Source organism: Trachypithecus francoisi, unplaced genomic scaffold (genome assembly GCF_009764315.1).
Source record: "Trachypithecus francoisi isolate TF-2019V2 unplaced genomic scaffold, Tfra_2.0 Lachesis_group5, whole genome shotgun sequence".
Classification (NCBI taxonomy): Eukaryota; Metazoa; Chordata; class Mammalia; order Primates; family Cercopithecidae; genus Trachypithecus; species Trachypithecus francoisi.
In genome coordinates, this window is record NW_022681470.1 from 91,258,733 (window position 1) to 91,284,985 (window position 26,253).

General features: G+C 41.7%; 2 protein-coding genes and 1 pseudogene across 6 annotated transcripts; 2 read left to right on the forward strand and 1 right to left on the reverse strand.

Annotated features, from left to right (window-relative positions):
- Nucleotides 1-843: 843 nt before the first annotated feature.
- Nucleotides 844-5,389, forward strand: LOC117074119 (annotated as a pseudogene).
- Nucleotides 5,390-14,024: 8,635 nt separating this feature from the next.
- Nucleotides 14,025-22,755, reverse strand: CD1D (CD1d molecule). Of its 5 annotated transcripts, none has more exons than XM_033199821.1 (8): nucleotides 22,439-22,755; nucleotides 19,381-19,645; nucleotides 19,246-19,324; nucleotides 18,686-18,952; nucleotides 18,097-18,375; nucleotides 17,296-17,574; nucleotides 16,404-16,509; nucleotides 14,025-16,310 (listed from the first exon to the last, which is right to left on the reverse strand). In XM_033199821.1, exons 3-8 carry the CDS (start codon nucleotides 19,304-19,306, stop codon nucleotides 16,289-16,291), a joined length of 1,014 nt encoding a protein of 337 aa, XP_033055712.1. In that variant the 5' UTR covers nucleotides 19,307-19,324; nucleotides 19,381-19,645; nucleotides 22,439-22,755; the 3' UTR covers nucleotides 14,025-16,288. The 5 variants fall into 5 exon arrangements, 4 of the variants coding, with proteins under 4 accessions (XP_033055712.1, XP_033055713.1, XP_033055711.1 ...); XM_033199822.1 differs by having other exon boundaries at nucleotides 15,568-16,310; nucleotides 18,686-18,917; XM_033199820.1 differs by having other exon boundaries at nucleotides 15,568-16,310; nucleotides 16,404-16,512.
- On the forward strand, nucleotides 22,535-25,123 carry LOC117074120 (RNA polymerase II elongation factor ELL2-like). The gene is given in 5 exon segments (XM_033195333.1): nucleotides 22,535-22,699; nucleotides 22,748-22,954; nucleotides 22,956-23,295; nucleotides 23,298-24,398; nucleotides 24,401-25,123. Coding segments are annotated over 5 exon segments (2,166 nt in total). The 3' UTR covers nucleotides 24,754-25,123.
- The last annotated feature ends 1,130 nt before the right edge of the window (nucleotides 25,124-26,253 follow it).

A 26,253-nucleotide genomic window follows, 5' to 3' on the forward strand; every position in this document is an offset into this window, starting at 1 on the left:
TGTTTTATTCCCTCATCTCTGGCTTCTATTTCTAATAAGAAGTCAACTGCCATTCTTCCCATTGTTCCTCTGGATGCGCTATGTCTTTTTTCATGGTTGTTTTTAAAATTGCCTTGTTATCATAGGTTTTCAGCAGCTTATCTATGCTGAAAAGTTTCTTTATGCTTTGCTTGGTCAGCAGTTTGACTATGACATGCCATGGCATGGTTTCTTTGTCTTTATTCTGTTTGAAATTCACTAGGATTTCTGAACTTATAAATTAATATTTTTCAATTTGGGGAAAATTTGGTCATTATTTCTTAAAAGATTATTTCTGTACCAGTCTAATTATTATTTTAAAAAGTTGTAGACACTGTATAGATTTATAAATATTTCAGTATTTTTTTCTCTATATCTTATTTTGAATAATTTCTATTGACCTTTCTTCAAGACAATTGACTCTTCCTTCTGCATTACTTGTTCTGCTGTTAAGGCCACCAGGTATGTTTTTGTTTTTCAGAATTCATTCGATGAGTTTATTTTTTCAATTTTTATTTATTTTATAAGATTCTTCATATATTCATTCATTTCATCTTTTACTTATAATTTCCCATATATATTTATACTACTAGTTTTAAAAATCCTTTTCTGCCAGTTCCAATGTCTGGGTTATCTGTGAATTTGTTTCTTTTGATTTGTTGTTTTTTATGGGTACTATTTTTTTTACGTCTGTGGCCATGTTTTATGGCATACTGAACACAGTATTTACATCTGTGGTCATGTTTTATGGTATACTGAACCTAGTATATGGATAACAGTGAAGACTGAGTTATACAACTCTTTTGCTTTGTTTTATTTCCAGGCATGCACAATCTCTTCTATGTGTGGCTGCTACAGTAGGAAAGTGATTATTCATATTTCACTGAGTATCAGGTTAATCTTGAACTAAGCAGCAATTTTTAAGATTGAATTCATCACTGGTTAGGCTTTTCTCCTGATGCCACAGCTGATTCTACCAAAGCCTAGTTTTTTGTTTGTTTGTTTGTTTTTAAGACTGAGTTTCGGTCTTAGTGCCCAGGCTAGAGTGCAATGGTGGGATCTCGTTTCACTGTAACCTCCGCCTCCCAGGTTCATGCGATTCTCCTGCCTCAGCCTCCTGAGTAGCTGGGATTACAGATGCCCGCTACCACGCCTGGGTAATTTTTGTATTTTTTGGTAGAGATGGGGTTTCACCATATTGGTGAGGCTGGTCTTGAACTCCTGACCTTGTTATCCACCCGTCTCACCTTCCTAAGTGCTGGGATTACAGGCATGAGCCACCATGCCCGGCCTCCAAAGCCTAATTTCTTTGATCTTGTCAATGTTTAACCCTGGAGCCGAGTGTGTCTTGGACCTGAGTTTTGCCTTTTGAATCAGTAGGAGCAGAACTCCGTTCCCAGGCACCACAAGAAAACGTAAAACTAGGAAGTTGTTTCTGCTTTTTAGCCCACCCTATTCTCCGTAAAATGGGAATGGGACACCAGAAAGCAATTTCTGAGTTAAGTATATTATTGCTGCATTTGGGAGTCTTCTAGACTCCAATGTCCCTGCCTGGCCACCAAAAGTGCCAATAGCTCATCTATTTCAGTCTTTGGAAGGCTTTCTTCTCCACCTTTGCCTCCACAAACTGCCACTGCTAAAAGGTCACTCATAAAGGGCCCCCCTCTCTGAAAATCAGTCCTTCTGGACTTTTCTTGCAACTACCAATCTTCAGTAGTTTCATAAATGAGTATAGTTTTATAACATCTGAGAGGTGGGGTTTTTTTATGTTACCATAGGAGCAAATATGTTTCACATCCTTTCACACCCTACACAGAAAATTGTATATTGTGTTTAAATCATAGCCAAATTGCCGAGAAAATTATGGTTTCTTTGTTTTGTTCATAACTGATCTAATCTTTCTCATAATTATCTCCTACTAGGCTGAAAGGATTATAAAATGTAATTATGTTTAAAATTCCATGTGATCTAAAATTCCATCATTCTATCGTGAGCCCAGGAGCTCCTGCTGCATAAAACATATGCTAATCAATAAATGTGATACATCACATCAACAGAATAAAAAACAAAAAAAGTATGATCATCTCCATAGATGCAGAAAAAGCCTTTGATAAAATTCAGTATCCCTTCATAATAAATACTGAAAACAAATTAGGCATAGAAGGAACATATTTCCGCATAACAAAGGCCATATATGACAAACCCATAGCTAACATTATACTGAATGGGGAGAAGCTGAATGCCTTTCTTCCAAGAACTGGAACAAAACAAATATGCTCTCTTTCACCACTCCTATTCAACACAGTACTAAAAGTTCTATCTAACGCAGTCAGGCAAGAGAAAGAAATAAAGGTTTTCCAAATTAGAAAAGAGGAAGTCTAATTGCTCCCTCTTTGAAGATTATATCATCTTATAACTAGAAAAATGTAGAGACTTCACCAAAAACTCACAGAACTGATCAACACAGTAAAGTTGCAAGATACAAAATCAGTCAACATGCAAAAGTCAGAAGCATTTCTCTACACCAACAACAAGGTAGCTGAAAAAGAAATCAAGAAAGCAATCTCATGTATAATAGCTACAAAAAAATAAAATACCTAGGAAGGAATTTAACCTGAGGGGTGAAAGATATCTAAGGAAAACTGCAAAATATTATTGAAAGAAATTGAAGATGACACAAACACATGGAAAAAACATCCCATCTGCAAGGAATAGAAGAATTGTGTTGTTAAAATAGCCATACTACCCAAAGCAATATATAGATTCAATGTAACGGCTATCAAAATGCCAATGACAGCCTTCACAGAAACAGAGAAAACAATCCTAAAATTGGTATGGAACCACAAAAGACCCCAAGTAGCCAAAGCAATACTGAGCAGAAAGAACAAAGTTGGATGCCCGTCACACCACCTGACTTCAAAATATACTACAAAGCCATAGGAAGCAAACGTCATAGTATTTATATAAAAACAGACACACGGACCAGAACAGAGAACCTAGAAATAAGTCCACATTTACAGCCAACTGATTTTTGACAAAGGCACAAGAACGTACATTAGGGACAGGACACTGTTCAGTAAATGGAGCTGGCCTATTACTATTTGGAAGGTCCTTGGGCTCTACTTCGTCCTTTGCATTAAAAACAGTGTAAGATCAATGTGTGTGTATGTGATTTGGTTGTTGGGTTGGCTTTGCTTTTTCATTTTTTATTCTCCTTATTTTAAAAGTACATCTTTTCCTCTCACATTTTACTAAATTAATTTCTGCTTTTGAAAAGTTGAGTCTCAAAGTGTAAAAACTAAGCCTTCATTTCTAATGTGGATGTGAAAGTGATTTAACTTTATTCATGTCTTATCTTACAGCTTTAATATCAAATAGGTTAGGAACGCCCAGGGGAAGTAATGGGGGAAGGGAGAAGGCAATTCTTTCTGAATGAATATATTTTTTGTTGTTTTGCATGTTTAATATACAAATTCCTGGAGAGATCATGGCCTTTGAATATGCATACAACTTTTGAATTGTGCCTACTTAATTTATAGCAGGATGCTTTGGTGTCCAAAAACTTCTGACTTTCTGGGATTATGATAGTAATTCCCAGCCATACTCCAACTTAATTTTGCCAACCATAATTGAACACTGTAAATTATATATTAATGTTTTATAGTACTTGTGTAGTCTAACTGTGACTTTAATTATGTTTGCCAATTATCTGTTTGAAATCAGTTTGTATCTGAACAGCTATTGAAACTGTTAAGTTGTACAGATATCATTCATGACAGTTTGTACTGTGCAAGGTGCTTAATAAAAAAACAAAAGGTTTGACCTTTGTCCAATAAATCACTAAGTAATGTCAATAAATCAAGTATAGTATGATGCACTAAAATAAAATAAAATATGGTGCTGTGAAAACTTGCTATCCACATGCAGAAGAATAAGACTAGATTCCTATCTCTCACCATATACAAAAATCAAATCAAAACAGAATAAAGACTTAAATGTAAGACCCGAAACTATAAAATTACCAGAAGAAAACACAGGGGAAATGCTTCAGGACATTGTTTAGGCAAAGATTTTGTGGCTAAGACCCCAAAAGCACAGGCAACAAAAACAAAAATAGACAAAAGGGACTATCTTAAACTAAAAGGCTTTATTTGCTCAGCAAAGGAAACAATCAACAGAGTGAAGTAACAATCTGCAGAATGGGAGAAAATATTTGCAAATTATTCATTTAGTAAGGGCCTAGTATCCACAATATACAAGAAATTCAAACAACAAAAAAAAAAAAAAAAGAAGGAAGGAAGGAAGGAAGGAAGGGGAGGGGGGAGAGAAAGAGAGGGGGAGAGAGGGAGGGAGGGAGGGAGGGAGAGAGAGAGAGGGAGAGGAGAGGGGAGGGGAAGGGAGGGAAGGAGAGGGGAGGAGAGGAGAGGTAGCTTTCCAGCCCCAGACCCGGAAGGGAAGGAAAGGAAAGGAGGAAAAAGGAAAGGGAAAAGGGAAGGGGGAAGGGAAGGGGAAAGGGAAGGGGGGAAGGAAGGGGGAAGGGAAGGGGGAAGGGAAGGGAAGGAGTTTTCCAGCCCCAGACCCAGATCCGGACCCTACAGCTGCCGAGATGTTGATGCCTAAGAACTGGATTCCCATTTATGAACTCCTTTTTTTTTTTGAGACGGAGTTTCGCTCTGTCCCCCAGGCTGGAATGCAGTGGCCGGATCCCTGCTCACTGTAAGCTCCGCCTCCCGGGTTTACGCCATTCTCCTGCCTCAGCCTCCTGAATAGCTGGGACTACAGGCGCCGGCCACCACGCCCTGATAGTTTTTTGTATTTTTTAGTAGAGACGGGGTTTCACCGTGTTAGCCAAGGTGGTCTCGATCTCCTGACCTCGTGATCCGCCCGTCTCGACCTCCCAAAGTGCTGGGTATGAACTCCTTTTTAAGGAGGGAGTCATGGTGGCCAAGAAGGATGTCCACATGCCTAAGCACCTAGAACTGGCAGACAAGGATGTGCCCAACCTTCATGTCCTGAAGGCCATGCAGTCTCCCAAGTCCCGAGGCTACGTGAAGGAAGTTTGCCTGGAGACATTTCTACTGGTACCTTACCGATGAGGGCATCCAGTATCTCCGTGATTACCTTCATCTGCCCCGGAGATTGTGCCTGCCACCCTACGCCACAGCCATCCAGAAACTGGCAGGCCTCAGTCTAAAGGTCTGAAGGGTGAGCGACCTGCAAGACTCACAAGAGGGGAAGCCGACAGAGATACCTACAGGCGGATTGCTGTGGCCCCGATGCCAACAAGAAGGCTGAGACTGGGGCTGGGTCAGCAACCGAATTCCAGTTTAGAGGCGGATTTGGCTGTGGAGTTGGTCAGCCACCTCAGTAAAATTGGAGAGGATTATTTTGCGTTAAACTTACAGCCCAAAAAAACTTAAAAAAAAAAAAATCTCATTAAAAACTGGGCACAGGACATGAATAGAAATTTCTCAAAAGAAGACATACAAATAAACAACAGGTATATCAAAAAATGTTCAACATTACTAATCATCAAGGAAATGCAAATCAAAACCACAATATCACCTTACTCCAGTTAAAATGACTACTATCAAAAAAAAAAAAAACAAACAAACAAATGCTGGTGAAGTTGTGTAGAAAATGGAACTCTGATACACTGTTGATGGGAATGTAAATCAGTATAGCTATTATGGAAAACAATAGCACTAGTCACAATAGCCAAGATATGGAATCAATCTGAATCCATTGATGGATAAATGCATAAAAAAAAAATGTGGTGTGGCCACATTAATGTGTACAAACGTACGGTTATATAGAAGGAATAAGTTTGGTGTTCAATACCATAGTAGGGTAACTATAGTTAACATATTGTGTATTTCAAAATAGCTAGAAGAAAAGATTTGAAATGTTACCAGGCACAAAGAAATGGTAAATGCTTGAGGTGATGAGTATGTTGAACACTCTGATTTGATCATTATGCATGTATACATGTATCAAAATATCCCATGTACCCCATAAATACATACAATTATTATGTATCAACTTAAGAATTTTTTAAAAAGTAAATAGGAGAAGTTATTCTTTACGAGAGGGACAATGGGAAGTAGAAAGGAAGGGATACTAATTTTCTTTTCTGTAAGCATTTGTTTGAATTTTTAATCATATGTATATTACATGATTTTTGTCAATCAGGACTTATCTGCTGAAGAGGCACAATTTATTTTCTTTGTGTCACTAAACTAGCTACGATTTTTTTTTAAAGAAATGGATAAAGATGTCAAATCAATAGCTTCAGCTTTTATCTTTAAAGGCTAGCGAAAAAAGAACAAACTAAAACCGAATTAAACAGAAGAAAGAAATTAATGAAAAGATTAATAAAACCAGTAAACCTCTAGCCTGACTAATCTGTGGAGAAAAAAAGAGGAACAATACAAATTATCAATATCAGAAAAAGTTATTCAGGTTATCTATTTCTTTTTTTTATTTTTCTTTTTTTGAGATGGAATCCCACTTTGTCACTCAGGCTGGAATGCAGTGGCGCCATCTTGGCTCACTGCAACCTCCGCCCCGCAGGTCCAAGTGATTCTCCTGCCTCAGCCTCCCTTGCAGCTGGGACTACAGATGCCAGCCACTGCGACTGGCTAATTTTATATTTTTAGTAGAAACAGCATTTCACCATGTTGGCCAGGCTGGTCTTGAACTCCTGACCTCATGATCCACCCGCCTCAGCCTCCCAAAGTGTTGGAATTACAGGTGTGAGCCACCACCCCTGACCATCTGTTTCTTTTTGAGTGAACTTTGGTAGTCTGTGTTTTTTAAGGTGTTTATTCATTGAATCAGAGTTGTTGAATAACTCTGTATCTATTAAAGAAAGTGCATTTGTAGTTAAAAACCTGGCTAAAAATGTCCCAAGAGTGCATCTAAATATTAAAACCAAATATACATCCAAAACTGAAAATGAAAAGTAGTCTGAGAAATGTGGTTTTACCTTTCCAGTTTCAGCAAACCGATTCATAGCATCCACGACCCTGTATTTTAGATGAAGTATTTCTTCACCTAGATTCCAATAATTTGGAAAAGAAAAGAGAAAATGGCATCTCCACAAAATAAACTATTTTTCCTCCATTTTGAAAAGCCCTTGAATGACCCACAATTGATTAACAGATTTTGGAGCAAGACAGCCAGCACACTGATCAGGGGAGCTAACAAAGAATTGGTAGATTCCAGGAGGGTGAGGAGTAGAGCCCAAAAAATGGTCTCCAGGGAGTTAGATACCAAGAGTCAGGAAAATGTGCTATGGTAGTACAAAGCCATACATTAAGATTTTGCCTATTGGCCGGGCACGGTGACTCACACCTGCAATCCCAGCACTTTGGGAGGCCAAGGTGGGCAGATCACCTGAGGTCAGGAGTTTAAGACCAGCCTGGCCAACATAGCCAAACCCCATTTCTATTTTAAAAAATACAAAAATTAGCCGGGTGTGGTGGTGGGCGCCTGTAATCCCAGCTACCAGGGAGGCTGAGACAGGAGACTCACTTGAACCTTGAACCTAGAAGACAGAAGTTGCAGTGGGCCGAGATTGCACCACTGCACTCCAGCTTGGGGGACAGAGTGAGACTCCGTCTCCAAAGAAAAAAAAAAAACCGATTTTACCTATTCTTTTGAGGTGATAACCAAGAGTAAAAATTTTGTAAAATTTTCGGAAAGTAAAGGAAGTTATTATCAGAGTCATATGGTATCTATTGTCGTAATGTTGTATCATACCTTCATATTAATTTAAATTATTGTATTTCATCATGCTAAGATGTCGCCAACTGTAATTATGCAAATACTTTATGTACCACTAAGAAAAGAAAAAAACTGTCAATTAAACCAACACAGTATTTTTATCTCTTTGTGTTTTAACTTTTCTTTTTAGGTGATCTTTTGAACTTTTTTAAACAAACATATTAATTATGTGTAATTTTTGTGAATAAACAAAGGAAAATGTAAGAGAAATAAATTGGTTACAGATTCTCAAAACTTAGTAAAGTTGTTCTAGTTCTTTCAAGTCTAAGTTAATATATCTAACTCATTTCTTTCAGTGACTGCCCATTGTTCCATGGTTTGCCTGTAACAGAAACTGCAAATTGCCTCATCAAATTCATTAACAACAAAACCTGATTTTTAGTTAGGCATATTCTCACTAATGCTAGATATCCCAGCCTCACTGGCATGTAGGTGTGGTCGCATGAATGCTTCTTATCAAGACAGTAGCAGAAGGCTTACGTTCATGTCTCCTACTTCTAGACTCGGGAAGGGGAACATCACACACTGGGGCCTATCATGGGGAGGGGGGAGGAGGGAGGGATTGCATTGGGGAGTTATACATGATATAAACGTTATGCACATGTACCCTAGAACTTAAAGTATAATAAAAAATAAAAAAATAAAAATAAAAAAAAATAAAGAACAATGATTGATTCTAAGATTAAAAAAAAAAAAAAAAAGTGGGGATAAAGGCGTTGTCCTTTTTTCTTCCTCCATCCTGCTACCCAGAAAACTCTTATGATGGATCACACTTTAGCATTTAGCATGGAGCATAATAAGGAGTAACAGAGCAACGAGCTCGACAAAGCCGAGTTCCTATTAACCTCAGGAAGCTAGCCTTTGAGTGCTTACGTCTGGACTTCTATTCTGTAAGAGAATAGAAGTCTTATTTAAGACTTTTACTTCTTTAAGCCTCTTTTGCGGGGGGGGGGGGGGCCTGTTTTTGCCTTAAGCAACTGCACCTAGTCCTAATTAATATCTATTTTCAGTTTTTGCCCACTACTATATATATATATATATATACACACACACACACACACACACACACACACGAAGGGCTGCAACTATCATCTTGTACATACATCCTCAAACAATGGTGCTTTCATTTTAATAAAATACGTTCCCAAGAGTAGGATTTTGAGTTCAGGGGCCCATTACTTTTTCATGTAAAGAGATTTTTGCCAAAAAACTTTCAAAAAACTGTTAAAAAAATAATATATCATCCTCCTTCATTGTTATCAATTTGATAAGTTAGAATGGATATCTCATGATTCTTCTGTGACTACTAATGAGAATGGTTATCTTTGTTATGTTGGCAATGTTAAATTTTTCTTCATGAGTTATCTTTTCATAGTCCTTACCCATTTATTATCTGAGTGTTTTGAACTTATTCTTATAAATTCGTGAGTGACTGTGCTCATTTTTAATGCTAACTAACACTATCTGTGATTTGTAATACAGATATTTTCCCAATTTATAGTTGGTTTATGCCATCTATTGCCTTAAAAACTTTTTATTTGTTAATATATCTACATTTTATTTTATAGTTTCTGTATTTCTGCTTTGATTAAAAATATTCAAACCTTCCATGTCTTTTAATACATCTGGAGTTTATTTATGGTTATTCTGTGAGGCAAAGTTCCAATTAGCTTTTTTCTACATGAATAGGAGGTCTATCCATTAATTATTCTTTGCAGTAATATGAAATGACATCTCATACATAGATTAATTTCCTTATGTATTGAAATCTATTTCTTAGCTTTCTATTCTTTTCCTATATTCATCTATTTGTCAACTTCTATTTTATTATCATGATGTTTTGATGACATTGGCTCTGAGTTTTAATATCTATTATGGCAGATTCCCCATTTTTACTATTTTTTATATGTTGGGGTCATTTTAATACTACTTAGAATTGTATTTAATTTACAAATTTGAAGAGATAATTAATATTTAACTATATTAAATGTTCTAAACTAAGACTATAGCATGGCTTTTCATAAATTCAGAACATGTTTATTGTCCCTCAGAGGACTCTATACTTTTCTTCATATGGGTCCACAATATTCCTGTGAAAGGTATTCTTAAGTCTTTAAAATTCTTGTTTTTTCAATGGACTATTAATAGACTATTATTTCCCATTTACATTTCTACTTGCTTATTGTTAACAGGAAAAACTTGTTTTGATTTTCATATATTCATCTTTTTTACCTGTTGAAATTCCCTTATAAATTCTACTATTTGTTTTTCCAAATAAGGTTGCTTGGGTTTTCCAGGTATATGGTAACATCATCAGTGAAAAGAGCTAAGTGTATCTATTCCTTTTCCATGCGTGGGTGACATGATGGTCCCTTTGCCTTAACAGCTAGCTCTCAGGCCCAATAGAAGGCTGCTTTTGCTTGACTCCCCAAAGGCTGCAAAGTCAGTAGGCTATTTCAACCACCACATTTTTGAACTGTCTCACTTGGTCTAGGATTATACCACCAACATTACATTAACTGTGTCAGGTTTCTTTTGATCATGGTGGTGAGAAAACCACTTCACTTCTGTTTCTGCTTTACGAGCTTCAGTTCTTTGAAGGTCTATTAGGCAATATGATTTTACACCTACCCAAAACTGTTCCCTATGAGCCAGATTCACATTTTTCAGTTGAAATTTCTCCCGGCCCGTGCCCATCTCTTACCAAGAAGCTGATGTTGCTGTAGTAACTGTGTTACTATTGTTACTATTGTTGAAATGTAGAGTCTGAAATACAGGCCATATATGTAATTTTCCACTTTCCTTCATTTCTAGTTATTTTTCTGAAACTAACAGAATTTAATCTTCTCAGAAAATTCTAACAAGACCGGTTTTACCTTGTTTTTTTCATCTTCCAACCACCGCATGTCCACTATGGGCTATAGATCATTTTATAGTCATCTTACAGTGTTTACCATAGTCCACAGAAGTTTCAGGAATCAGTTTTAAATTCTAAGTCCATCTCCAGACTTCAAATAAATGTCCCCATACAGTCACAGCAATTGTCTCAAAATGCACTGGCTCCAGTGCTGGAGGTTATGATTTATCCAGGAGATAGACATGTTCTGTAAAATAATTCTTAGTAATCCCACACAAATCCCACAGGTAATACATGTGAATCTTACAATATCCAGCAATATGTTGGATATCGCTTTATTTTCCATTAGTTAACATAATTTCTAACTCTGAGCATCATTCGTCCAGTGGTAGAAAACATGTAATTTTAGTTTTTCCTGATTTCTGTCCCCAATCCAGAACTCTAACTCTTATACTCACTGCCACTCATTTGTTAAGCCATACTGATTATCCCTGAAATAAACATATCACTTTCTGCACAGCCTTTTAAGACACAGTAGCCTTTCTGAGATTTCTGTGCCACAATTATAAGTATGGGTGTTTTGCTAAGGCTACTCATGACCTGTTGTCCAGCAGAACGTCATAGTCATTCTCTCTGGGTTTTTGTCCCCTCCCTGATAATGCTGCTGGAAATAACACAGAATGACTGGGAAACTATTTCTGTTTTCTATCTTGCCACATTCTCCCCCTGAGGCAAAGAGAAATGTGTAAATATCTTACATAGACAAGGAGGAGAAAAGAGGAAACATGTAAGAAAAGAAATAAATGCATATGTTAAAATGTCAAAATATTATCCAGCTACATAACTTTAGGATTTTTGAAAAGAAAGTGTATTAAAAACTAAATAAAAATGCCCCAAGAAAGCCAAACCAGGCCTGGAACAGTAGCTCATGCATGTACTCCCAACCCTTTGGGAAGCTGAGGCAGGAGGACTGCTCAAGGCCAAAAAAATGAAGACCAGCCTGGGCAATGTAGTGAGACCCCCCCCCATCTCTAAAAAATAAAAATAGCTTAGCTAGGAATGGTGGCGTGCTCCTGTAATCCCAGCTATTTAGGAGGCTGAAGCAGAGGGATCTCTTGAGCCCAGGAGTTCGAGGCTGCCATGAGCTATGATTCTGCCACTGTACTCTAGCCTGAGTAACAGAGCAAGACCCTATCTCCAGAAAAAGAGAGAGAGAGAGAGAAAGAAAGATTTTCCTACAACAAAAAACATGTAGAAACTCATCAAAATATATTAAACAAGTGTTTTCAGACATTGAGAAAAACAGAAAGTGAGTGTTGTGATACTGAGTATGGGAAAATAATCCAGGTGAGCCTTTAATTATTCCCTGCCTTTCCACCTAGAGGCCATTTTCAAATCACATCACAGGGAGTGGGAAGTGAGAAGACATATGTGGCCTGAGAATAGGGTCCAGGCCACAAAGGAAGAAGAACGAGTTTAAGCAACTGCACAGCACAAATAGAATGAGCAAAGTTTGTCTGAGCCAGTCTCAGTTTACACCTATCATCCTGCTTAATGATTACGAGCACCCTCTCTCAATTATAGTTACCCTAAGCAACAGAGACCCCAGGGAATGAGAGGAGAGGATACACTAAGAGTGAGGCAGCATCAACTCCAGATTGGATAAAGAAAATGTGGTACATATACACCATGGAATACTAGGGAACCATTAAAAAGACTGAAATCATGTCCTTTGCAGCAACATGGAGACAGCTGGAGGCCATTATCCTAAACGAAATAACATGGGAACAAAAAACTAAGTATCACACATTCTCACTTATAAGTGGGAGCTAAACATTGAGGACACATGGACATAAAGATGAGACCAATAGACACTGCGGAGCACAAGAGTCGGGAGGGAGGAAGGGGGGCAAGGGCTGAAAAGCTACCTATTGGATACTATGCTCACTATCTGGGAGATGGATTCATTTGTGCTCCAAACCTCAGCGTCACACAATATACCTTTGTGACAAAACTAAACATGTACCCATTGAACCTGTAATAAATGTTGAGGCTGGGTGCGGTGGCTCATGCCTGCAATCCCAGCACTATGGGAGGCGAGGCAGGGGGATCACAAGGTCAGGAGTTCGAGACCAGCCTGGCCAACATGGTGAAACCTCATCTCTACTAAAAATACAAAAATTAGCTGAGTGTGGTGGTGTGTGCCTATAATCCCAGCTACTTGGGAGGCTGAGGCAGGAGAATCACTTGAACCCGGGAGGTGGAGGTTGCAGTGAGCCGAGATCACGCCACTGCATTCCAACCTGGGTGACAGAGCAAGACTCCATCTAAAATAAATAAATAAACAAACAAACAAACAAACAAATAATTGAAGGAAAAAAAGTGGAGCAGGTACTTCCAAGGATGGTTTTGGCAAAAAAGAACATCCATTCTCAACTCTTAAAGAAAGAGCTACGCCTCAAAGCAAAGTGGGCCAACTCCATGCCATAGACTCATAAGCAAAAGTAAATTCAAGTAGTAGCTTTAGAAAGTTCACAGATTTCTGTGTATAGCTGAGAAGACACATGTATCCTCCTGAGTCCAATCAGGAAATGGAAACTCCACCGTGAGTTAAGCACAGGAAGTTTAACAGAATTATTAAACATAATAAGAAAACAATTATAATATATAAGAAAACTCAACAAAAAACCCTAGGGTGGAAGGAGAATATCCAAAGAAGAGCAACTCAGAAGTGTGACTCCTCCCCAAGGCTGGAGCGCAGATCTTATTGAAGAAGGAATGGTTCAGTCCCATACCTTGGGTAGCAGAGACATTCACAGGTTTACCCAGGCCAAGCTGGCCTGAAGTAGCTAGACAAGCTGGAAGAAACCGTCCTGGCTTGAGGCAGGGGCTTGCAGAGTAAGTACTGCTCAGTGGAAACCCCCAGGCAGGGGGCGGATTAAGCACAGGTGATGTGAGGGTCTGCAGATAGAATGGTGTACTGGGAGGGGCAGGGACCACAAGCAGTGCCACACAGGATGTCTTCACAGCCCCTTCATTGACCCACCAGGCAGCAGCTGGAAGCTGCAGGAGAGCCCTTTCCTCCTGCTGTGTCCCTCCAGGGCCCTGTACTGATAAAGCTTAACAATGTGCTGACTTTAAAGAAGAAAGTCATTGTGCTGACTTTAAAGGAACTCTGTTCATTATCACTGTGCCTATTATGAGGAATGAATTTGGAGCAGAGTGATAATAAATTGACAAGCAGCACAACACTCAAGAAGAAACATGATATTCATAAAAAGAGTATTAACATGTTCTAAGATGAATTCTCAGGATTTTCTGAGATATTTGAAACTGAGTATTTATTTGAAGGAAGAAAAAATTTCCTGCAGAGATAAGCCTTTATTTTCTAAATAAATTAAAATTGTTTAAAGATGAGTCAGAGCTACCATAAATTCATGCAGAGGCATTTCCAAAAGGACATCAGTAGAGACTTTAACACACGAGCCCTTAGAATGCAGAAAGGCCAGTGGGGTTGGTTCACAAACTTGACACTGCTAGAGGAACCTAAGCTGAAGAGCGCCACCTGAGGGCGATGTGGTACCAAACACAGCAACAGCCTCCACATCTTTTAAGGCAAAACACACTTGAACTCCACAAGTCTAGGAGACAATCAAGACAGACATTATTACCCTCCTTTGGCACAGGAGGAAACTGGTTCAGAGGCTAGAACTCCAGTCCCCTCAGCCAGTGCACTTGCTGGTTCACCTCACTGCCTTTGTTTTTCAAAACCCTGCTTCAAATTCCCCTCCTTCCAGGACGCCTTCCCTGACTGACGCCAGGCCAATCTCCTTTTCACTTAGCATTTTGAGGAAGCTGTTGTATAACACTGCACAATGCCTAAGAACAGTGGTTCTCCAACTTTAGCTAAGCATCAGAATCACCAGGGGGCTTGACTATTGAGTCCGCTCCCAGACCCAGAGTTTCTCATTCAGCGGGTATAGGATGAGGCCCAAAACAATTTGCATTTCTAACAAGTTCCCAGGTCCTGCTGAGGCTGCTGGTCAGGTTACTACAATTTGGGAACCATTGATTTAGAAGCTAGCACAATTTTTTTTTTTTTTTTTTTTTTTTTGAGACAGAGGTCTCCCTTTGTCACCCTCAGAGTGCAGTGGCACAATCATAGCTCACACTAACCTGGAATTCATGGGCTCAAGGGATCCTCCCACCTCAGCCTCCAGAGTAGCTAGGACTACAGGCACTCACCACCATGACTGGCTAATGTTTTAATTTTTTGTAGAGACAGGATCTCACTATGCTGCCCAGGCTGATTTCAAATGCCTGGCCTTAAGCAATCCTCTGACCTCAGCCTCCCAAAGCACTTGGATTATAGGCATGTCCAAGTGCTTTGGGATACGTTGAAGCTAGCAGAATCTTCTCCCACATCCTAAATTCATATGTGCAAGTCTAGTATAGAGAGTGTGAAATGTTACTTTTCTCAAACAAAACACTCTCCAACAGTTAAGTCTCACTTATTTTTTCTGGGTGTTCAGGGACCCTGACTGCCAGGAGATTACCTCCCGGCAAGGCAAACATGATTTTGGTCTCCTTATTTCTTTGGCATCAGAAAGGTCTGCTGTTCCTGTAAGTTTCCTGCTCTGTCCTCTCTAAGATAAGAACACAGAATAGCTGGGTTACCATCACCATCATCGCTGCAGCTCACGCTTGCCCAAGTGGCGTTGGCCCTTTCCCTACATTGTCTCTTTTAATAGCTGTAAGTAAAGGAGACTGCTATTGCTGCTGTTGTTGCTTTGGGAAGGAAAGGATGCCTTCATGACAATCTTCTTCCAAGGAAAAAAAGTGATGACCATTTGAGAGAAATATTCCTACTCAGAGTAATTTTTTTCAACATAATACACATACACTATGATTTCTCTTCATTTATTAATTACACCAAGTAAAAATGTGAGACGCCTCTGTTTCTTATAATCTAACTTTCTTTTAAAGAGGAAATGTCCTTCTTCAGTCGTAAATCCAAATTTACAATAGAAACTGTGTCCTCCAACTGCTAATACTTTTTATAAAAGAGACACAAACTCCTGGGTTTGTCATCAGTCAGCAGGTATGTATTTGGGTATCCCACATAGTATTTTGTAAAAACTTGAGTCAACCTTTTAAAATCAGGCATGTTCGCACGAAAATCCAGATTTCCAGTTTTCTTGAAAAATGGTTAAAGCCAAGCCAGGTCCTGCTGACTTTATACTTGACAACAAGCAGGTGCAGCTGATTCCTTTGGATAGGACATGTGCGTTCCAGTTCATTGCAGATCCCGTCACACACACTCACACCCCAGCTCTTACCTGCTTGTCTCTGGTAGGTCTTCAGACACAAGTTTGCAGGCGTCTGCACTTCTGATTTCACAGAGCCATTTGGGCTTATAAACTTGTAGTGTAATTTTTTTAAAGAATTTAAATTCTTCTAGATAAGTGTTAAAAGGGTGTGATGAAAGCTGCCTTATGACTGTTCTCTACTTTTTCAAGGTATCTCTCCTTTCATCTTCAATTCCCGAGCAGACCAGGGCTGAAGTCCTAGGAACCTGAGGTCCAGAGACCCTGGGTTCCAGAGACACAGATGTGGCAAGGCAAGTCACAGGATGCCCTGATAGGAACTGTGAGAGAATAGAAAGGGAAAGACCGTTAAGGAAAAGGGGAGCCAGGAATGAAGGGGAGAGAGGTTGAGGAAAGGGAAAAGGGAGACTTACGTTTGCCTCTTAAACCAGGAGGTAAAGGCTACAACGAGTACAAGGAGGAACAGCAAGCATGCCAGGACTGCCAAGGCGACCAAGCCCACGGAGGTGTGGCTCCCACCTGCTTTGGAGGAACATAGGCTGTCTCTTAGCACAGGACCCCTCCCTAGAGATATAGAGTATCCAGTCCCCTGGTCTAGGCATGTGTGAGGGTACCAGGTGCTTCTTATTTCCTCCTCCACTTCAAACACCGATTTCTATTTCTCATAAGTTTAGATTCCCCATCTTGTTTTCAGTGCCTGGGCATCTCAAATTCAGCCCACTTTGGCATTTGCTAGTGTAGCATGGAGGGAAAGGGCAATAGCTGTGTAGCAAGGCAGACCTGAATCTAAATTCAGCCCATCCACTTTCTGTGTGGCTCCAGGCAGTTAACCTATCTCAGCCTCCATTTCCTCATCTATAAAATAAGAAGAACAGTACTTGCTTCAAAGAAAACTGTGAATGATGAGATAAGATACTATAGGCAGATTCATCCGCCCCTACACAGGGATCACTCAACCAACCAAGCTATCTTTGCTAACCTGCCTTCCCAAATGCCTGGCTCCCTTTCTGCCGAGGAATGAATCCTCCTGGAATTGTTTATTCGCTGCCTACTTCTGGATCCTTGAATTTTGTAGTCCTGTTTCTTCTTGTATACAGAACACTTTATCTCAATCCTTTTTAACTTTCAGGTCTTTATTTCCCTCCTTCCTGTATCTGGAACCCCTCTCTCTATCCCTCTTATTGGGGGCCTCATCCCCTAAACTCTTCTAACCTGGGTGTATCAAGCCACATCCTTCCCCAGTGCCTCCCTCTATGCCTGAGGACCACCTCCTGCCATTTCCAGTGGGGCCCAGCTCTTTCTCACCCCAGTAGAGGACGATGTCCTGGCCCTCTAGACTGCTGTGCTTCACCCGACAGGACAGGCCAGCTGCCTCCCCAGCGGCCACCTCCAGGGTTGCTCGGAGATACCATGTCTCATCAGCATTGGGCAGGATGTCCCCTCTCTGAGTGCCCTGCTGCTCCTGTTCACCCCGCATCCACATCACCCACACGGGCTTTGGGTAGAATCCTGAGACATGGCACACCAGCAGCAGACGGCCAGGACCAGGACTGGGGCCACGGGACAGCCAGGCCTTGGGCTTCACTGTATCCAAAAAGGGAATGGGGGGATCTTAAAGTGAAAACTGCATTAGAGGCTCCAGGCCTCATACCAGGCTCATGCCCCCGACATGTTCACTTCCGGAAATGAAGTCTCTCACAACTTTCAATCCATTTGTCCCATCTTCTTTAGGGTGCCTGTCCTGAGGCTTTTTCTCCTCTGGTCCCAGCCTCCTATAAATGCCCCTTGTCTGTTTTCCTATAACACCCTTTGTTTGGAAGTAACATTTGTAGCCTATTTCAAACATTGCATTAATTAACATCCCCCCACCAAGTAGGGATCCTACCTGCCTGACACCTTTCACCCCCAGTTGTTCCTTAACTGAATTCATGGAACCCAAGAGGTGCTCAGTTGATGTCTGTGAAATGAATAAATACCCTCACCCCTTATCCAGCCCCCCTTGGGCCTTCCTCTTCTTTGAATGCTCAAAGGAATGAGAACCCTGGAATGGAAAAGCCCGTTTGGAGCCCTGAAGTGGAGTGCAGGGAGTAAGGAAGACAGGCTGACCTTGCTTCTCCAGTTCCCACTTCCCTGACTCAAAGAGGCCACCGACAAATTGGGGGCAGGTGTCATTAAGGAGCCACTGCAGTGTTTCCCTCGTCCACTTGTCCTGATTGAGCACTTGGATGGCCAAGTTTACCCAAAGTGGGGCCTCTGGGGCTGGCTCCCAAGAAGTTCCTTGGAAACTCAGGATATCTCTTCCTTGAAACGCTACATGGAAGAAGTTATGTGAGGCGTTTCCAGAGTGCACCTCACAGCCAGCGGACACCTGGAGCTCCATGGGATCTGTGGAGAGGAAGGGAAAGAGATCAAAGAAGGGTTTGAAAGACTGGGAGAGACGAAAGAGAAGAAATTGAAGTGCAGGTTATAATGGGGACCCAGACTTCAGGGAAAGGAGAGTAAGTGACCCGGAGTAGGCAGGAACGAGGGACACTTTGAAGAGTCAAAGACTGGGACATCTCCAGGTAGAAGGGAAATCAGAAGAGGGTGGACAGAGCAGAGAATCTCATCAGGTGGTGCCACAGTCTCCCAGTTGAGCTTCTGTGGCCATTCTCTCCCCTTGGGTACCGGCCCAGGATCCTATCCCTCAGCTCACAGGCTAAGCGCAGCATTTTGGCGAATTCCTTCACGTCCCTGGTGAAGCTGCTTCGATAAACCCGAAATATACGCTGCAGCGTCTCCCACTGCTGGTCGCTGAACGTGCCCTGGGACCAAGGCTTCAGAGAGCGGATGGTGTCGGAGTCGTTGCTCCAGCTGTGCGTCTGCAGCTCCCCCAGCCACGCCAAACCATCGGTGCGCGTCCAGTTGCTATTGGCGAAGGACGAGATCTGGAGGCAGCGGAGGGGGAAAAGCCTTTGCGGAACTGGGAGAGAATGAACATTGGAGGCGCGTTGCAAGTGGCCGGGAGAGCAGCCAGCATAAAGAGAAAGAGGAAGGAAAGAAACAAGAGGAGATGAGCTTCAGGAGAGGGCTGATGCCAGCGAACTCTGTGCCGCGCTGCCTCTCCCCGGAGCCAAGGAGTAGCGAGTTTTCTATCTGGATTGCGCCAGTGCTTCCCGGGTCTCACCCGTCCCCACCAGGTGGTGCCCTCAGTCTCTACCAGCTCCCTCTCTCCTCCCTCCCGCGAGCGCACCCAGTCGCCCTCGTTCCACCCACCTTCAGCGCTTCCCCAAGCCTGGAGGAGCGCCCAGAGCAGCAGAAACAGCAGGCACCCCATATCGCCGGGCGTGGGGACCTCGCGGAGTATCGCCGGGCGTGGGGACCTCGCGGAGTATCGCCGGGCGTGGGGACCTCGCGGAGTTCCGCCGCGCCCCGCCCTCTGACCTGCGTACTTTTCTCGCCTCCCGCTCTGCTCACGTCCCTTTCCGCTGGGTGCCAGCCAATTCCCAAGCCCGGACCCCGGCAGCCCTCCTCCCTCGGCTTGTCAGCGGTTTGCTGCTTCTGCTGAAGGGTGTCCTCGCCCTTAGATGTGCGAGCTGCAAAGAGGTCGGGGTCCCAAGAGTCCTGGCGCCGCCGCTCACTTCAGTAGGTTTCACAACTGGCGTGTCTCAATCTCCTGTTTCAACGGAGACTTTGAGTCAACGTGTGGGACGCTTTACAACCATTATTTATGTTTTGGAATCAGGACATAAGGTTGTGTCTGTGTTACAATTCCAACCATGGTAAAAATGCAAAGGGAAAAAAGGAGCAAAGTCCTTGCTTTAGCAGTAGATGTTTCTAGGTAGAAGGACTGTGAGTGATCTTAATTTGCTTTACATCTTTCTGTTTTCCAAAATTTCTCAAGTGCAAGTATCACATTTACAATAAAGTAAAAGCATGAAAATTAATTTCCTCAGTTGCACATTGAGAGGATTGGATTAGGTTGGCTACAATTCTTTACAACTATCATACCCCAGGATTCCTCCACCTCAGTGTTCCCTAGCCTCTCTTTCCCCCTGTCGTGGTTCTTGCTCTCCCCTCCCCCACCTCTGCGTTGTCTTCCCTGACTCCTTTTCGGGGGTGTACCCCCAGACTCTCTTCTTCCTCCTCTCCTTCCTGGCCTCTGTTGGCTTACCTTCTCCTCTGGCTCCTCACTCATTCACTCTCCAAATATGCGCCTCTGTTTTAAAGAATAAGTGTAAGAGGACAGTGTGTACCTGGACAGCCAACTCCCCACTTCTCACACTGAAAATAAGAAAAAGTGACCAAAAATCATGGTTCCAAGGCTTAGCTCACCTTGAGGAAAAGACTCCTCTTTGGCAACTCAGAACCTGGGCTGCAGCCTGACACCTCCCTCTCCCTCACTCTTTTTAATCCAATCTATCGCTTGGATAATCTATCTATTTCACTTCTTTTTAAATACCTCTTGAATAAGTTCCTTTTTCTACATTTCCACTGTCACCATCACCCTAACCTTTTGCCTGATATCCTAAAGTAGCATTCTTGGGGTAGAAAACAAAATCATTAGCACAGCCTGCAAGATTATGCGCCCTCTAGCCCTGGTGTCTACCTTTTGACATCACCTCACCCCCTCCCAATGCCTAGTTAAATGATCACTCCAGCATCATTTGCTCTGTACTTTAGCCTGGCTGTTAACTTTCAGTTCCTCCACTCTGCAAAACCTCTTCCTGCCTAAACTCTCCGCACAAAGTTCCCTTTGCATGAAAGCTCTTGACCTTCTCCTCACCTCACCCCCTCCCAATGCCTAGTTATTTCCACTAAGATATCAGTTCCTAGGTCACTTTCTCAGGGAAGTCTTTCCAGATCTGCCAGACTGTGTGACCCTAGGCAGGAGAAGTAGGGCAGTCCCCACCTCCACTGCTTGTACACTAACTGGCTTTGAGAACCTATCCTCTCAGCACGTAGCAGAGCTTATAATTATAGAAATGGCGATATGTCTGTCTCCCTCTGTGTCCTCTTCTAAATCAGCTGGAGAGGTGCCGGAATGCAAGGATCATGTCTCCATAATCTGGTTCCTCCCATTCTGCTAATGTTGATGTTTCCCTTCTCCCATATCCTGTTGCAGCAAGAGTCCTAGAGAAAATAGGCTACTGTACCACACTCTAGGCTGGGATCTTGTGGACAGCCCTAACCCCGCCTATCTAATTATGTGTAATTTGCCCAGAAAAGCTTAAAATAACATAGCAACGTGTTCTTGTAACAAATAAGGTGTTAAATGATTAAATTTGGATACAAAATTGCCTAAATAATGGATAGGAGGGAAGCTATGAGGATGGAAGTAAAAAGAATAATTATAAGAATCAGGGGGCAATATTTTTAACTTTACATTCTTCAAATTTCAAGCTCCCTTTAAAAACTTGAACAGTTCTGTTTAGTTTATGTGGATCTTAAAATTTTTAAGTGCTAACATTCTTGCACACTTAAAGACAAGAAGCGGGTTTGTGTGTGTATGGTTTTTTGTTTTTGTTTGTTTATCAACAGAAGCCAGGCAGTATTACCTTCAGAAGTTAGGGCTATCTGGAGTTATACCAATATTTTTTCCCAAAGGTCAGTTGAGTTAGACACTTTTTGGCGACTGAAACTTTCACTGCTTTTTTTCTGGGAAAGAAACCATTGAATTATGAAATGTTTTGCAATATGTTACCTAAACAAAATCTTTTATAACAAGACTGACTCAGAATACCCTAGCACAAAGAGATGGTGATTTACTCAAAGCCTCAAAATAAGCCCATGGTGGGTACTACATGATCTCACTTATATGTGGACTCCAAAATAGTAAAATTTATGGAAACAGAGTTAGGGTAGTGGTTTCCAGGAGCTAGAGGGAAGGGGCAAATGGCTTAATTTTGGTCGAAGGATTTCAGCCTCTGAATTTTGAGAGGCTAATCAATACCTTGGATTCTGTCACGATCATAAGGGACTTAACTTGGTTTCAGTTCAGAATTCACAATTCACAGGGTCACATTCGTTGGAATCTTATGTGCTTTCTTCATGTTTTTGTTATCTTAACCATAAGGAGACCATTTAATATACAAAGGATAGCTGCATATGAGAATTTAAGACTCTTGAGAGGATACAATACATCAGGGAAACTTTCATAATAGCTATCAGCAGGATAATACCAACTAACTAAAGAACTCTTCTTAATAGGACTTTCCACAAGCCAAACTGATCAAAATCACACAATTCAAAGTTCAGTCAATAAAGAAATTTCAACGGTATTCAAGTGCAATTGGTCATAGTCTTTGTTCAGAGCATAATGGTGATCAAGGACCATAGTTTGCTGTAAAATGGCCTGAATTAAAGAGGTATTCATTTTTGTAAGTAGCCTGATAATACAAAGCATAGTAACCTGGAGATCTACTAAAAGAAACATAAGGATTAGAAAACCTTGTAATAGCTTTCTTACCTCTCGGACGTCCGGTCCCAGGAGCAAAACTCCAGCGACTTTGGGCCCCGCCCCCATGAGAGTGGAGGGCGGCCGGTTCTGAAGGGAATGAGACCAATGAGACGAGCCCAGGACGGGGCGCGGGGCCGGAGGGTGGGGCTGGTGGCAGCCGCGGCAGTCCGAGACCTGGCTCCGCGCAGTATGTGGCAGTACGTCAGCAGCGGGATGGCTCTAGCAGTGGCGGCGGCTGCAGAAGTCCAAGGAACCGGGGCCGCAGTGGAGGCGAGAGCTGGAGCCGCGGCGGCGGCGGCGGCACCGCGGAGAGTTTAAGATGGCGGCGGCGGGGCAGCGGGCCTGCGGGAGGAGCAGCGCTATGGGCTGTCGTGCGGCCGGCTGGGGCAGGATGACATCCGTGTACTGCATGTGAAGCTCACCGAGACGGCGATCTGGGCGATCGAGACTTACCAGAGCCACAAGAATTTAATTCCTTTTCGAACTTCAATTCAGTTCCAAGGACTCCACGGGCTTGTCAAAATTCCCAAAAAATGATCTCCTCAATGAAGTTCATAACGTTAACTTTTATTCGTCAAATGTAGGCAAAGACAACACTCAGGGCAGCTTTGAATGCATCCAGCAAACATTCTCCAACTCTGGAGCCTCCCAGCTCAACTGCCTGGGATTTATACAAGATAAAATTACAGTGTGTGCAACAAACGACTCGGATCAGATGACACGAGAAAGAATGACCCAGGCAGAGGAGGAATCCCGCAACCGAAGCGCAAAAGTTATCAAACTCGGTGTATCATATGTAGGGAAAAGAGTGCCAATTCGGAAAGTACCGCAAGCTGTTTCAGATACAGTTCCTGAGAGGAAACTGTCAACCCCATGAACCCTGCAAATACAATTCGAGAGACACACAGCAGCAGCAGCAGCGTCTCTCAGAGGCCATACAAGGACAGGGTGATTCACTTACTGGCCCTGAAGGCCTACAAGAAACCGGAGCCACTTACTAGACTCCAGGAAGATGGTGTCAATCAAAAAGACAACAACTCCCTGGGAGCGATGCTGCAACAGGTAGCCAATCTGAATCCTAAAGACCTCTCATATACCTTAAAGGATTATGTTTTTAAAGAGCTTCAAAGAGACTAGCCTGGATACAGTGAAATAGACAGACGGTCATTGGAGTCAGGGCTCTCTAGAAAACTAAATCCATTTCAGAATGCTGCAGGCACCAGCCGTTCAGAATCTCCTGTATGTTCTAGTAGAGACGCTGTATCTTCTCCTCAGAAACGGCTTTTGGATTCAGAGTTTATTGATCCTTTAATGAATAGAAAAGCCCGAATATCTCACCTGATGAACAGAGTACCACCAACACTAAATGATCATTTGAATCCCACCAGTGAAAAATCTGCTGCAGGCCTCCCGCTGCCCCCTGCGGCTGCTGCCATCCCCACCCCTCCACCGCTGCCTTCAACCCATCTGCCCATCTCACATCCTCCCCAGATTGTAAATTCTAACTCCAATTCCCCTAGCACTCCAGAAGGCTGGGGGACCCAAGACCTACCTGTTGACAGTTTGAGTCAAAACGATGGTATCTATGAGGACCAGCAAGACAAATATACCTCTAGGACTTCTCTGGAAACCTTACCTCCTGGTTCAGTTCTACTAAAGTGTCCAAAGCCTATGGAAGAAAACCATTCAATGTCTCACAAAAAGTTCAAAAAGAATTCTAAAAAACATAAGGAAAAGGACCAAATAAAAAAGCACGACATTGATACTATTGAGGAAAAGGAGGAAGATCTTAAGAGAAAAGAGGAAATTGCCAAACTAAATAACTCCAGTCCAAATTCCAGTGGAGGAGTTAAAGAGGATTGCACTGCCTCCATGGAACCTTCAGCAATTGAACTCCCAGATTATTTGATAAAATGTATCGCTATCATCTCCTATGAGCAACACCAGAATTATAAGGATGACTTCAATGCAGGTATGATGAGTACAGAGCTTTGCATGCCAGGATGGAGACTGTAGCTAGAAGATTTATCAAACTAGATGCACAAAGAAAGCACCTTTCTCCAGGCTCAAAAGAGTATCAGAATGTTCATGAAGAAGCCTTACAAGAATATCTGAAGATAAAGCAGTCTAGTCCCAATTACCATGAAGAAAAATACAGATGTGAATATCTTCATAACAAGCTGGCTCACATCAAAAAGCTAATAGGTGAATTTGACCAACAGCAAGCAGAGAGTAATGGCCCTAGAACTCTGCTTGGACCAGAAGATGTGAATAAACTTAAGCTTATTTATTTAAAATTCCAAAGGAGTTGCTCTAGATTCTAAAAAGGTGAAACTTTGGCTGTTGAAAGTTTCAGTATTAGTAAACTTGAGTTACTTTTTCTTTTCCATTTTACTTTCCTTCCCTGCATTTCTAAGCTGCTCTTTCTGGTCCTCCCCACCACTCCACTTCCAAGACTTGTGCTTATTAATAGAAATAATTTTTTAGGTTTTGGGGATCCATTGTCCACATTTCAAGTCAGTTTTTTTTTCCTCAAAAACTTGTGTTTGTTATTAGAAATTATTTTCTAGATATTGGGGATCCAGTGTCCAAACGTAAAAGTTGTGTGTGTTTAAAAAACAACAGTAGGCCGGGCGCGGTGGCTCAAGCCTGTAATCCCAGCACTTTGGGAGGCTGAGACGGGCGGATCACGAGGTCAGGAGATCGAGACCATCCTGGCTAACATGGTGAAACCCCATCTCTACTAAAAAATACAAAAAACTAGCCGGGCGAGGTGGCAGGCGCTTGTAGTCCCAGCTACTCGAGAGGCTGAGGCAGGAGAATGGCAGGAACCTGGGAGGCAGAGCTTGCAGTGAGCTGAGATCCGGCCACTGCACTCCAGCCCGGGTGACAGAGCGAGACTCCGTCTCAAAAAAATAAATAAATAAAATAAAATAAAATAAAAATAAAAAACAACAGTAATGTGCAAGAAGGTGAAATGCTTTTGAATAAACGTAAGCCTATTTTCTGACCTTTCTTAATGCAAACTCTTTGCCTTAAATGGTAGAATATTTAAAATTTGTACAAAATTTAAAAAATAAACATTATCTTGGAGCGTTAAAAAATAGAAAGGTTTATGTGTATAGATTCACATACACATATGTATATACAGGCTGACTTGATCTAGAACATTAAATCCGCCCTGCAAGTTAACCCACCATTGCAATGGTTGCCTTAAGGTGTTGCTAGTCCTGTATGTAGTATGGTTAATCATTAGCTACACTGCTTGCCACTTGATTAGAGCAATGGGAAGCATATTGTGGCTTACCAGCATCTGGAAGTGTGTGCTTGATCTGTATGTATGCAGAGGTGGTGTGGATGTGAGCGTACATGAAGGAAAAAAAGCTGCTACTCCTAGTAGGCCAAACACTCAGGTTAAACAACTGACGAGTATTACTGCAGGGTGTTTTTGTTTTGTTTTGTTTTTTCTATCAAATTGCAACTTTTGTTGTAGAAGACAAAAGCATTTCCATTTCAACAAGTTTGTCAGCTTTATTAATGTTGGGCAAAAATTGATATGACATGATAGTTTTGGGACAAAATAGGTAACCCATTTATGTACTGCTATAAAGTATTTTTTGAAGAGAGATATGCAAAGAAGCTATTACCTACATAAGATGTACATTTAAAGATTTTTTTTTCATCCTGGTGCCAGGAATATAAAAAGCAGTGGATATATTTAAACATAACATACTGTGATTCATCAAACAGCACAAACTTTCATTTCATGGAGTTTATCTGTTGACGTTGATTTAAACTGTCACTTGTTTTATCATGTGGGAACA

Excerpts from the sequence above, each read along its gene's own strand:
- CD1D (XM_033199820.1), bottom strand. The coding sequence starts at position 19,306 with ATGGGGTGCCTGCTGTTTCTGCTGCTCTGGGCGCTCCTCCAGGCTTGG. Across the intron at positions 17,575-18,096 it reads GTGGGAACTGGAGAAGCAAG|TGAAGCCCAAGGCCTGGCTG; the intron begins GTCAGCCTGTCT and ends TTTTGGATACAG. Across the intron at positions 16,513-17,295 it reads GGACATCGTCCTCTACTGGG|CAGGTGGGAGCCACACCTCC; the intron begins GTGAGAAAGAGC and ends GTTCCTCCAAAG.